Here is a 14,218-nt window from a genome sequence, read left to right on the forward strand (position 1 = left end):
CACATCTGAACAGCTCACTCTGACCTTCTTGAAAATATTCATGCCCAGGTCGGCGGAGAGGTCAGGGATGGCCTGTCGACGGAGGCTGGTCAGAGAAACCTTCGTAAACGTCTCTGTGCTCAGAGATTTTCCCTCTTCATTGCATTTTAGACTCATGTCCTGCAAAACACAGCAGAGCATACAGATGACGTCATGGTCAGTGCAGCATGGACATCTGAAGGACTAAATTGCATCGTTAAAAGTTCTCATTTACACCACAAACATACAGTTACAAAAAGATAACTATGTTAATATTTAAATTAAGACCTCTTCCATGAAATCGTCCCTTGTCCTCCTGCCGTTACCTGAGTCTTGTGGGTGTTGACCAGTGAGGGTGTTGCAGCCACCATGGAGCTGCTGCGTGGACGTGGCAGAGGCGTGACCAAAGGTTCGGGGGTGCGTTCAGGTCTCTCCTCCAGGATCTGCCTCAGGCGCTGCAGGTAGAACATCAGGGCCCAGTGCACGCCCTCCTCCGTCCAGTGTGGCTGCAGCAGGCAGCGCAGCACCGCCACGTCAAAGTAAGTGGCGTAACGCGCCCGTTGGGCCAGGGAGGTCGGCAGGCCGCCGGGGGCTGATGTCCTTAAAGAAGAGGGAAGACACAAGTTTGTTTCTACTGGTCACGAGACAGTTTGAATCATCAGCACTACTCCGATAACAAACGTAGCCCACAGCTAAGTCAATGAGTTCGTGTGACACTTTGCCTTTACCGAAAGCATGATGGGAAATGAAGTGCCAAACATATTCATCCCAGATGTGTATTGAAAAAAATGAAAAACACTGGGGGAAGATTATTACTTCTTTTATTGTATGAAATGATTAATGTATTTCACATTACGCTAACTAACTGCCTAATCAATGGTCAAATTAGGGATCATACAAAAAAACCCAGTTCTGAGCGCCTTGCATTCATTTTTAGCTTTACCAGTAATGTCACACAACTAACTACATACACAATAATTATTCTATGTCATGGCCTTTCCTTTTTTATTAGCCTGTCATCAACTCCTGCCACACTGATTCATTAATAATTCATCAAAGCAGGATGGTAAACAAGGGCAGAGCCCCCCTCTAGCTTCAACGGGAGAGCATCGTGGAGAGAGGCAGCCTAAGCATACGTGAGTCCACTATAAATAAGCCGGAATGAAGGTCAGGGGTTGGTGAGCTGCAGAGCGTCTAGAGCGCCGCACATTGTGGAGAAACATATTGATATACCATGAGAGGAGGGGAGAGCGACAGAGGAGGGCATTTAATCTTTGCCGTTGTAATAAATGGAGCAGGAAGAGAGGGTCGATATCTACATGAATCACTTTGAGACAGCAGAGGGAGGCTGTATCATGTTACACTGTCTAGCCGACACGCACACTGCCAACTGCTGTTGTGTCAGGTCGCCAAGGAGACCGAGTGACGACAGCCACCTCAGGCCCTCTGAGAGGCAGCAGGCCCAGCCCCCGACTCCATGCGGTGGGAGAGATGCAGCAGCCGGGGGGTTGCTATGGAAACTGCCTCAGCATCAGCAGTGCTCTCGGAGAGGAGAGTGATGCGGCGTCGGATGAGTAAGCTGCATTAATCACAGGACCAGGAATTATTTTATCTGGGCAGTACGGCGCAGAGGTGTGTGAACAAGAGGGTGAGATAAGAATATAAACTCTGACATCGCCTCTGAGCTGAGAGGGGAGGGTATTCTCATTAGATCCTTGGATTGAAATCTGCTGATGTGCGCCAACTGCACCACCCCACCCCTTCGTGGAGCCATACAGCAGGACTCCAACAACTTGAAAGCGTGAAATAAATTCCTACTTACAGTCAAATCCCCTTAAATGTCTAAATTCTCTCTAAATGTGCATCTAATTTACATTCAACTCACATTCCTCCCCAACCTTGCTCTCGTCCTATGCGGCGTTTCACATGCAGCAGCTTAAAATTCCCACCACCGACACTTAGTGAAAGCAATTAATCGTTCATTGTTGAGTGTGTGCTGCGAAAACAATAGGGATAAATCTCCCCCTTCCTGCATTACCATGTGACTGCTCAAAACCCCTTTGGTGTTTGAGTGTATGAGGATATAACTAGCTTGGGGGAGGGGTGTTAGGGCTTATTTTGATTTGCAGTCAGTTGCTGGCTGTCAGAGTGATCATAAGAAGCATTGGAGTGACTTATTTGGTTGTCAGAATGAATTGAGCATTGGATGGCTTATCAACCTCTCCTCTTTTTTTCTCCCACATCACCCTCTCAGCCTACTGTTTGGGTGAGTCAGGATGATGACAGAGCAGAAAACACCCACATAGGATGTGCAAAATGTTTGAAGTGTTTATCTAAAGACTCTCTGCATAGAATAATTGGTGTTTTCTGGTCACACAGTGGATCATATTCATTCCATTACGCCGAAATACAATTCAGCAATCATGAAACGCAAACACTGGATGTAGCTATTAAATGTCTGAATAATTATTATTTGTAGAATTTCTTTATTTCTTTATTTGTAAATTGGCTAATCGGTTGTTTTGGTCCAAGTTGTTTTTATGCTTTTTCACACTGACTGTCTTATTTCCAAGAAACTAATGAGCACATTTCTGGTAAACAAAAGATTTGAAGTGGTGCTTCTGTGTGATTCTTTGTGGAGAAACTCAGTTCTACAGATCTTTCGATTAAATTACCTAAATAGTTAGCGCACAAAATTGCATGAGTCATTACATTACATTACATTACAGTCATTTAGCAGACGCTTTTATCCAAAGCGACTTACAGGAAGTGTATTCAACATAGGTATTCAAGAGAACTACTAGTCACCAGAAGTCATAAGTGCATCTCCTTTCTTAAACAAGCATCTTAAAGCATAAACCAGAGCAAAAGTATAGTGCAGAGGCAAATTACTACGAAAACAATAATTGCAACAGACTAATACGAATACAATAAGTGCTACAAACTACTACGAATAGGATAAGTGCAGTAAACGAATACGAATTCAATAAGTCAGTCAATGAGTCAGCTAAGCATGTTGAGAACAGGCCAGCTTTTGCAAAACAAAATAGTTTGTGAAACAAAATAAGAACCTCATTATAGTGAGTTACCGTTTCCTGGTCAAACCTGACTCATCTGAGCCAAAGTGAGCACAGATTGAGCCTTAGTCTGGCAGTGGAGACCGAACAATGCCAGACTGGCCGTGTACAGATCAAATGAAGCCAGGCCATGTCATGCCAGGCCAGAGACACCGCCAGCATAAGACAAGTAGCACATTACTTCAGCATAATTACCCTGGTTGTGGGGACAAATGTCAGATGGGTGCGCTAATGCTCAAGAAAGACAAGGCTCTGTGTGTGTGTGTGGACTGAGGAGACAGTGCTGCTTAGAGCAACACTTTACACAGGGGAAGGAGGAGCTATTCATATACGCTAGCTCTCACTAGCTAGTGGAGCGAGCTGTGCTGTGCCGTGTGTGCGACAGACGCCGCCGCAGGGCTAAATGTTTTGCCATCAACAGGATGATGGCACCAGCTCCGTGTCAGCGTGGGTCACTGCACCGCTTCAACACACAACTGGCTTCTCGGGTACAGCATGTACATTATTCATCTATGAAAGCTTTTGTGACAGCAGTGTTGGCCATTTAATCAAATATTGATCATTATGAATCGACACTAATGATTAAGGTGGTTCCCCTGCATGATCATGTTGCATGAGCCACCACAATGTGTCTCATATGTGTGTACATTAATAACACACATTTTGGGTGCAGCTTATTCAAACTGTGTGAAGAAGAATCAGGTCTCGCCCTCTTTTGTGCGAACTGCAAGCGCTTATTGTCAAACAGCCACAGAGCCACCAAAGCAAAACCACAATTTCATTGGGTTTAATGCAAGTGTGTTAAAATCAAAATATATATCCAGATATATTTTATGCATTACTGTCTCTGTACTATTTGGGAGTTATGTACTTTTAAATAAGGTTCATTGTCTTGTGTAGCTCTGTAACAATTTGTTCGTCTTCCTAGAATGATGAAGCATTTTTCGCTACTGTTGCTCTTGCTGAGGTTTATTCCATGTATGCATCTATCTGAGGTTAGATGTTGTCCTATTCTCCACGATTGTAAAGTCCAAGTCCAATACAAACTTGTGATTTTGGACTGTTAGGATTTGTTTTTAAACTGTACAGTTTATAATTACAGTTTGCCAAAACCCCCAAAAAGACAAGCTTTATTAAAAGCCTTTTTAAGTTTTCTCTTATTGTTCCAATCACAGAAAAACTGACATCTCTACCTCCTCCTGCTTAACAGAAAGCCTGAATGGGCATTGAACATAAGTCGTGATAAAAAAATCAATACCGCACATATGACCAAGTGCTACCTGTCTCACTGCTTCTTGAGGTTAAATTGATTAACGGTGCTCACTTTTTCTTGGAAGGGCCTTTCACCGGTGGGGGTTGGTGGGAGGGGCCACCTTTCTCGACCGAGTTACCACGACGACAGCTCCGCTCTCCAGCCGCGGGGGAGGAGGAATCTGATTGGCCGGCTTCGCAAACCACCTGGAAGCCCTGTGGGTGAGAGGCAGAGATGGACGGATACTGCAGATGGGTGGATAAACAGGAAGGACGGACTAACTGATAATTAAAGGCTCTGAGGTTGGAAGGAGGTTTCTGTCATGACCCTGGATAGCCACGCTAATGCTCCCGGATGGCTGGTGCTAATGAACATTAGCAGCCAGCCTCTGGGGGCTGTTGAAAGGGGGAAGGGAAGAAACCTCAGACTCCTTCCTGAACACATTCAATCAACATGAGACTCCGAATCAGACAAGATCTGAGCTTTAAACGCTCACTCACCATGGGACCCGGGTTGCCAGATCCACAGGGGCTGCACTGGTTGTTGACTGGGGAGTTCCTCTTTGCTGTTGAGAGACAGGCGAAGCAGATTACACGTCTTAATTATGAGCAGACAACATAGATTAACTCTTACAAGGGATCTTTATGGCCGTGAGTAAGGATTCTTTCTCCACCTGTCACAATGTTTCTGACTGGTTTGATGAGTGCAGTAAAGGCGGGGATGTCAGGCTGGCGGTGCTCCCACATTGGCTGCCATATTACCAGACCGCTCGCCAATCGAAAGGTCAGGTCCGACTCCTTTAAAAAAAAAAAAAAAGTGACACATTTAGATTCTCATTTATGGAGGAGGCAGTTTTTGCACATTAAGCCCTTCTTCATCCAATCATCGTCCAATAAATGTAAGAGGAAACTTGTAAATGTTACAAGTTTTATGACTCTTGTTGGATGGTTTCAAATTGCACTGCTATTATGATATGACCACTGACATAAGTGACAAGGTCATAATTGATTGTTCAGTTGGGAAACACAGTGCAATCCCAAGAGTATTGTTACCCAACCCCTTGTATCAGTTTGTACACAGATCAATAGCCAGAGGGTGACACTGAGTATGTGTGTGTTGGAGGGTTTGATAGGCTGTACACATTTGTATCACCAGGCACAGACCTTTATCCGATGAATAAGCGGAGCATACAGGAACACAAACAGCTCCACTGTGGCCATGCTCTTGTGGAACAGCTTGGTACGAGCATGCTCGTCCTCCTCCAGCAGGGAGCCGCTGTGCTGGGGGCCGGACCCCCCCAAGGCAGAGCCGGAGCACGAGCCGGGAGCCCCTGGGGACGATCCCTGGTTGCCCACCGGCTGGAGGAAAGCGCTGCTGCTGCTGCCCCCCGACCAGCCGTGGCTCAGGCTGGGCTCGTGGTTGCACTCCTGGGCAGCGTCCAGCAGCATCCAGTGCAGCGTGTGGAGCAGCTTGGTCTCGGCTACGCCCAGCTTGTCCTGGTGGCCTGTGGGAGGTCAGAGGTCAGGGGTGAGGAATCGAATGGGCAGCATGAAGGTCTATTGTTTGTGTGGTTGAGTTTTAGTGCATATGGTACTTTATGACTTCTGGTGATTTTGTAGACCCTTTTATTGTCACAATGCATTGTCATATTTTTAGCTGACATTGTGAAGGCTTATAGCCATGATCCAACAGATATAACACAGAGCGACAGACAATTGATGGATAGCGGGAGTCATTTTCAAGCAAATATCAAAAACATTACCTAGTTCAAGCTTTCTAAATGTGAGGTTTTTATGCTTTTCTTTGTCTTCTTTGCTTGTAAACTGGATATGTTTTCGTTTTAGACTGTCTGAAAACACAATATGAAGACATCAACCTGGGCCTTTTCATTGAAGAAGTCATCTTCAAATATTTTTTTCACATCATCAATGCTCTTGTCTATTTTTTTATCTGCTCTATACATTTTGATGCTTTAAATATTTTAATGTCTGTGTATTTTGTTGCTTTCATCTGGGTAAAAAACATGTTACTTATGTTCGTCTTTGATTCTGATAATCCAGACCCGTGATGTACTGTAAGTCAGGCTGTTCTGTCACGGCCCTGCGGCTGAAAGAACATCAGTTTTGTGTTTTGGTGAAAGAGGATAACCTGGATAAGGCTGTCACCTCAATACCGAAAGCGCTGCTCATGTGTGTGTTGCGTGTCCTCACCCAGCCTGTTCCTGTTCGACAGCAGGATGGAGGTGCAGTGGAGTACATGAGGCAGGGCTGCCTGGACGAGCTCCCAGCGGGAGATGCTCTGGATGGCCTCTGACAGGGCCGGCGACAGCCCGTGGAGCTTATTCTCCACCAGCACCCGCTCAAAGGACTGGGGAGGCCGCCAGAGAAAAGGAGAGAAAGAGACATCAGCCAGGAACTAAAGCCTCTTTCTTTGACTATCTAAATGCCCCATATGGCCCCAAGCAAGGCAATGCCCGTGGGAAAGACAGTGGCAGCTCTGTTTAGATCCAAAGGGATCTGGAGAAGCGTCATTATGGATATGAGTTTGTAAAGGTCTGGCTTCTGGGTAATAGGAGGAAGCAAGTGGAAAAACCAATTTGCTAAATGTAAAATCAAGAGCCCACTTGATTTGCAGGTGCATTAAGGTAAAACAAACAAAAAAAGGATTACTGGGAAGGGAGTGATTCAATTTACCACACCAGGCACATTGCATTGTGAAATAACTTACCACACAAGACGCTTCATACTGCTTTCCCAACTTCGGACGCAGAAACGCACTGAGAAACACAAACACCATTGTAAAAATGACAAATGTAGGTCACATCAATAAATCTCAAATGTCTCAATTGAATTTTTTTCGAAACAAAATATATATATATGTCACGTGACATTTTTGAACAAACAGGAGCAGTGCTTTGACAGCAGCTTATCCACAGACCACTTGTTTTTCTCTGGCCCACTTTCTACATTTTTCTCTTTACAGGTGTGAAATCATGCAATCTGCACCCTCCTCTATTCACAGTTAACACCTTTAAAAAAAACCTCAACATTCAAATGAAAGCAGTGAACTGACACACTCATGGGGTTGAATTATATTGGGAAGCTTAACAGGATAGGCTTTTTTTTTTCTATGTGTTATGACACGGCTGCTGTCAAATCCTTGATCCTCCTTGATTCTCGGCAATGGCAAACACCTGTTATCAATTTTCCCTCTGAAGCACACACACACACACACACACACACACACACACACACACACACACACACACACACACACACAACCTGGTTTGCCTCCATAGGAAGGTCTGGATGGGGAACGGTATTCCTTTCCCGCACTCCGGCTCGCTCTCATCCAGGCTTTTCCTCTTCACCATTTTGGCCGGACCGTGTGCGACCACCGGGACACACACACACACACACACACGCACACACACACACACACACACACACACACACAGCTGCTGGCTCTGCCCAGGTGACCGGCGAGCTCAACTCACGACATGATTGGGTTCTTCCTGCGTAAAATGGCTGCAAGTGTCGGTCTGTCTGTGGCAATAGAGAGAGAGAGAGAGAGAGAGTCAGAGAGAGAGAGAGAGAGACATAGACAGAGAGTGAGAGAGAGAGAGAGAGGTGGGTGGGTGGGTGTAGAAGGAGAGCGCTCTGATTTCAGCACCTCCCTTTGCTGGACAGCGACAGTTAATCGGCGTGCTAATTTATCTGCGGCGGCGGCGCTTAAAGACGCAGTTTGTGTGTGTGTGTGTGTGTGTGTGTGTGTGTGTGTGTGTGTGTGTGTGTGTGTGTGTGTGTGTGTGTGTGCTGCGCCAGATGTTTTTTCTCCTTAAACACCCCCCCTCCCCAAAATCATCATTATATTATAGGAAATGACACACGCCTTTGACTAAAAGCTTCCACATCATGGTCCTTAAATTGATTATCAACAGGTGCGTTAATGACACTTTAAAAGACAATTAATGCGACACTTCAAGTGTAAAAGGAGCAAAAGCACATTTTTTTCTTTAAAACAAAGTAAATTATCATTATACAGGAATGGCTCGTTATAATATGTATATATATTCTTATGTATATATAAGGCATTTGAGCTACTTTAGGGTTACATCACTGGGTAGTCTGATTTATAGTAGCCTATAGTAGCAAGTTTATCATATATGTGAAATCTTTTTCTAATATCTAACAATAACAGTAAGAAGAAGTGTAGTGGAGTAGAATTACAGTAGCATAAAAGAAAATAACGTTTTACTCAAGTAAATTAAAAGTAACGCAACTTAGTTCAGCACAAAAGGTTAACTAAACTCTCCTACCGGTTCCTCTGGACCCCACTGACATCTTGTTCCCTTAATTAAAGTACAAACACCGTGTAAAAGAAAGGCTAAGTCCAGGCTTAGTTTAAGGCCTATGTGCGGTCAAATATGCTACATTGTAGCCACTCGTAACGTGAAAGTCGTAAAGCGTGACACGAGGGGGCGCTGTTGCACGTAACTTCCAAAAATAAAATAAAAAAAACATAAAACACAACTATTACATCAGGTTCCCCCTAGTTATCGCAATAGTGCAGAAGTATGCAAAAATATTTCTGCTAATAAAAATAAATCAAAATGTTTGCCCCGCCCCCCTCCTACTTATGTACACAAAAACATAATTTTCAGCATAATAAAAGCCATGAATCAAAATACATATTTTAACATTTTACACCCCCACCGTGCACACCAATACAGTACCAGTCAAAAGTTTGGACACACCTTCTCATTTAATGTTTTTTCTTTATTTTATTTTTATTTTTTTCTACATTGTAGATTAATATTGAAGACATCCAAACTATGTGGAATTATGTGGTAAACAAACAAATGCTCAACAAACCAGAATATGTTTTATATTTTAAGATTCTTCAAAGTAGTTGAATGAGAAGGTGTGTCCAAACTTTTGACTGGTTACTGTATATCTGCTTTTCTCTCTGCTGGATTAAAACATGCATTCTAGAGAAAAATTGATCATAATAATAGTTTTGGAGAATTAATACAAAAACTAGACCATATCTGTTTTTATTTTCTTTATTTCTGTTGTCATCATCCTGTAGGAGCATTTGTCATCAGTACGTCTCAAACATCGGAAAGAGTGCACACATCTACATGGTCTTTTTAAATACACTTACACAGGCAAAGAGGGGCTGGGGAGGAGGGAAGCAAGAGTATAGGGAGCACAGAAAAACACTGGAGGGGTAACCGACACCGGGGGGAGGAGGAAAAGGGGGGCAGAGGAGTTTCACAATGGTTAGCAGAGAATATGCTAGAACAGTTTTGTTTTTTATTCTTTTTTTTTTTTATGATCATTTCTAACAGCTGCAAGTTGGGGGTTACTCCCATTATTCATTTCTCCTCCGTTTTCGGCTTTCATTTCCTGTGAAGTTACTGGATCAATCGCACAATAAGGGCAAGGTAGCTGCTCTTTTAATGGAATGTTTTCATATAAAGCTTCATTTTTTCTACTTTTTTAACACTCTTTTCCCATTCAAATACAGTGTACAACCCAGTCTCTGCAAAGAAAGATCACAGGAGCATGGGGGGCTGTTTCCAGATCTGAGGATCTGACCGTTAAGTATAGACACTAGAATGCATCCTGGCCGTGTACGCTCACACTGAAAGGTTTAAATTACTCCAAATAGATCTAATTTATTCATCATGTATTTGCCATGCCAGCATAACAGCATTGTTGTAGCCTAATAAAATCACAGAGCTTATGTAAAATCAAACAAAAAGAGCAGCCCATTGGTTTGCAAAAAAAAAGAAAAAAGAATCTATTGGAAAGCTTAGCCTTTTAGCGTTTGACTCGACATAACTGCAGTGGTTATCCACATTTAAGTGCTAATAAGCCAGTGCAGCCGCAGGGAACATACAAAACTGGAACAACTTCGACTACAGTGACATATATAAAAAGAAAACATAATAAGAGATTTTTCTCTAACAGTTCAGCACATTTCAGGAAATCATGAGATTTAAAAACCAACCAACCAACGAACAAAAATGTCACATCTTAGCAGACATGCTCTTCAGCCATTCTTCTGCAGGTTCAGTTACAAGCCATGTTTCTGGAAGTTAAGCCTCTCACACAGTTTTATCTTTAAGACTAGCGTCTAGTATCAAGTAGCTATTTTCTTGCATTCAGTACCATTTTAATTCTGAACAAACATTATGCAACAGTTCACCTTACATTTATCCCCGTATGAGTGGAATGTGATGCTTTTCACGCTTAAAATCACTGTACAATCTTAAAACCGTCAATGCCTTCTTAGACAAACACATCCACTCAAACCTTAGCCTTCGGTCTATCTAGAACAAAACAGAAAAGTCCATATTTGAGTGATAGGGAACAAACGAAAAACAAATAAAGAGTGACGGAGTGTGTACCCTTTAAGGGTGTGAATGAAAAATAATCCTTGAGTTTTTTTTAAAATCCCACTGGAAGGGGTCGGAAGGGTGCTTGATGGACGAGACAGTCGATCAGCTACAACTGTAGAACCTGTGGGGTCAAGTGGGGGGGGGTCATGTTGCAGTGAAGGACCATGGGAAAACACTGGATGCTTATGAGTGAAAGAGATCGATGGGGAGAGGAGTGATTGTGTGGATTCTGGAGGTTATCCTAGGCGGAGGCAGCCCGCTCATAAGCCCTGCTTGGCCAGGGCAGCGGTGACATCCTGGGCCAGCGTGGAGAGCTGGGGCGAATCCAGGATGTTGATGCTGCCGGAGGAGGACATGCGAGGGGAAGTGCCCCCCGTCTCGATCCCGGCGGTGTGCGTGACGACGATTTCCGCGCCGTGATCCACCCGAGCTTTGGCCGTTTCCCGGAAGGACAGCTTGTGGCTCTCGATCTGGCGGGGGGGCAGGAAAAAAAAACCAAAACATGTCATGTGTCTTTTCTCTTCTTTATTTCTGCAGAAACCATATTTAGTGTGCTTCTTTTTTATTACCATAACATTCCCCCCTCCAGGAGTGTGGCTGGTGTTGCCCAGAGAGCCGACCTTGGGAGCGGCCTTGTCTTTAAAGTCCAGCTTCACGTTCTCGATGCGCACATTTCCTCCCCCTGGGAACAGGACAGAAGGAGAAGAAAAAGTGTCAAACCCACAGGGCATCACTCGCCCTCCAGGCTTCTCCTGAGCAACACTGAGCAAAGAATCTAAGTGTGCACGCTGGAGTGCACGGGAAGGACACAGTGCTTCACAAAATCTTTGGTTTTAAACACCCTTTCAGATGTCTTACGGGTCAAATTGCCATCTTTGAAGTACCAAATGATTTCTTTGTATCCTTGTCAAAGTGATATTATTGCATATTGTACATGTTTCCCTAATCAAAGCTAAATAAGTGCTGTACCTGGTCTGTGACGGATGTTGGACATGGAGTTACATTTGGCGGTGATGTGGCTCATGTCGACCTTCTTGGTCTGGATTTGGACCTGTGTACGGCATCAGCAAAAAGCACAAGTTAACATATCTTTACCTGAAAAAGTGCTTTGGAGGGATGGGAGCTACAGGTAACTGACATAAAAGGCAGTGAGGAGAAAGCTGATGTATATTTTGTGAAAAATAAATGTATGATTAAGTCAATCAAGAGACACAGTGATGCCGATGTCGCTTCCCTGGAGAGAGGTTAACATGAAAGTGAGCAGCGCAGACATCAAACACAACACAGGCACTGTGTGACGCTACAGGGAGCAGGTGCTTCAATTAAACTTTATTGTCCAATTAGTGCAAACACTGCTAAAAAGATACAGAGACAACCCTGCGTGCTTTAAAGGGGTGTTTACATTACGTATTCTGTGTGTAGCAGATATTTTTGGTGCAAATGCTCATAGAAAATGACACTCAGAGGCACAAAACGTAGTTGAAAACAACCATAAATCACCAAAACGTTCATGCCTAAATGTATATGTTGAATGTGTGTGTTTCTTTTTGCAGAGGCACTCACATTTCCGCCGCCTGCTGCGTGCTGGATTTTGTCCAGGGAGCCACATTTAGCCTGAACGTGGCTAAAGTCCAGTTTAACACTTGGAATCATGACCTGGGAATGACAAAGCGACCTTTTTCTTATAAAAACAGCAAACACTGAGGGCATAACTGGAATTGGGGGGGGGAGCTTAAAAACACACACCCGCCCCCTTTTGCTGCTCACAATAATCCTGTAAAAGTGTCCCAATTTTAAATCCACGACCTATCAACCTGCCGGCAGTCACTTCAGCGCTGGGGAATTTGAGTGTCAGCTGATGTAAAGCACCAAAAACAAACCGAAGCCTTTTTTTCTTTTATGGATGGAGTTTCGTTTTTATGCAGGGATAAAGATATTTTTTTTTAGAGAGCATGAAGCTGCACTTTCAGCGATGTAATCCATCAAGTGCTGAACTTGTCCCTGCTGTGAATAGAGGTCTTACAGCATATCTGAAACAGTTTGAATCCCAAGTGCAAAATCCACTATACTACACAAGTACTGAGGGCAAGAAATGGCACCAAATACAATCAAAAATACCACTTGGGAAGTTTGGAACTTTACTTCTTGGTCGACAAAGAAGTAACATGGATGTATGTCACTTTCAATATAAACCCCTCTTGATTGAAGCACACAAACATATGGGTAGACAGATGCACACATAAAAAGCAGCAGAGAGTGCTACATTAGCAGCAGCTGAAAAAGAGGAAGAAAGAGAAGAGCAAAAAGAGAAAGAAAAAGAGAAAGGCGTACATACATTGCCTCCTTTGGGCGAGTGCTTCAGATTATCCTTGGAGCCGCACTTTGACTGAACACGACTGAAGTCCAGCGTCTTGTGTGAAATTTTAACCTAAAACAAAATCCAATTCAGAAAAAAGAAAAAAACACTATATGTGCCTCATTTCGATCAGTGTGGGATGAGTGGTCCTTGTGCCTTCACATGCACTTACATTACTCGTGTTAAAAAACTGAGCTCTGAGAATAGAAGTGATTTTATTCCCATTCAGGAGGTAGAAATATTGTCATTGGCCAGTTAAACCTAAGAGCTAAAAAAAGACTGATGCTAAATGAAAAATGCAAAAGGTAACATCATAAAGCCTAAACCTACAAACTAAAAACAAACAAATAAATAAACAGGCATACTGATATATATATATATATATATATATATATATATTAACCAAAGCTCCTTTGTGGTTCAATACAACCAATGACAGTATTTCTGCTTTGTGCACCATTCTGTGTTGTGTGTAATATAAAAATAATTAAAAAAAAAAGGCCTACTCTGTTATTCAAGGAGCCAAAGGTGAACATAGGGAGAGGGGGAAAATAAAGGAGAAAGAGGTTCAGGAAAAACTAAAAGAGAGAGACGCCGACAGCAAACCTCTGTCTCCGGTCGACACCGACCTGACCTGGATTCTCTTGACAGCTCTTCCTTTAACACACGCACATTTACACATATCTAACACACACACACACACACACACACACACACACACACACACACACACACACACACACACTATTCCTTCCATCTATTTCTGTTTGTTTCCTGCACTTCCTGATCCCTCCGACAGCTGTTGCAGCACAGACGGCTGCAAGGTCGACCAAGGACAACGCACCTGCACTAAAGCCATGACGACCTCGTCAAACTAAGGACATGTGTATTTAAAAATCTATAATACTGGAGCTGAAGTAATTAGTCGATTTATAGATAAGCTATTTTGATGATGGATGATCTTTAATGTTCCAGGCTCTGAAATGAGCATATTTTGTTTTCTTTATAAAAGCAATACGAGTTAACTTGATGGTGACGGGCATTTTACGGAAAACTTAATAAATAATAAACAGATGTTTCCATACCGAAAATATCATTAAAAACCA

At 43.2% G+C, this 14,218-nt stretch overlaps 2 protein-coding genes across 2 annotated transcripts in view; both read right to left on the bottom strand.

Annotated features, from left to right (window-relative positions):
* Positions 1-7,720, bottom strand: part of LOC129112017 (protein unc-80 homolog) — a 39,578-nt gene extending 31,858 nt beyond the window's left edge. The window contains 10 exon segments of the mRNA XM_054624189.1: positions 25-159; positions 345-618; positions 4,420-4,562; positions 4,848-4,912; positions 5,021-5,144; positions 5,511-5,622; positions 5,665-5,851; positions 6,558-6,714; positions 7,075-7,123; positions 7,629-7,720. Of these exon segments, the coding sequence (XP_054480164.1) occupies positions 25-159; positions 345-618; positions 4,420-4,562; positions 4,848-4,912; positions 5,021-5,144; positions 5,511-5,622; positions 5,665-5,851; positions 6,558-6,714; positions 7,075-7,123; positions 7,629-7,720 (1,338 nt within the window).
* A 1,710-nt stretch (positions 7,721-9,430) lies between these two features.
* LOC129111562 (microtubule-associated protein 2-like) overlaps positions 9,431-14,218 on the bottom strand; it is a 50,000-nt gene continuing 45,212 nt past the window's right edge. Inside the window, exons 14-17 of the mRNA XM_054623554.1 lie at positions 12,320-12,412; positions 11,726-11,807; positions 11,326-11,438; positions 9,431-11,226 (exon numbers count right to left, since the gene is read on the bottom strand). Of these exons, the coding sequence (XP_054479529.1) occupies positions 11,017-11,226; positions 11,326-11,438; positions 11,726-11,807; positions 12,320-12,412 (498 nt within the window). The 3' untranslated portion in view covers positions 9,431-11,016. The remainder of the gene's footprint in view (positions 11,227-11,325; positions 11,439-11,725; positions 11,808-12,319; positions 12,413-14,218) is intronic.

The sequence above is a fragment of the Anoplopoma fimbria genome, chromosome 22 (genome assembly GCF_027596085.1).
Source record: "Anoplopoma fimbria isolate UVic2021 breed Golden Eagle Sablefish chromosome 22, Afim_UVic_2022, whole genome shotgun sequence".
NCBI lineage: Eukaryota > Metazoa > Chordata > Actinopteri > Perciformes > Anoplopomatidae > Anoplopoma > Anoplopoma fimbria.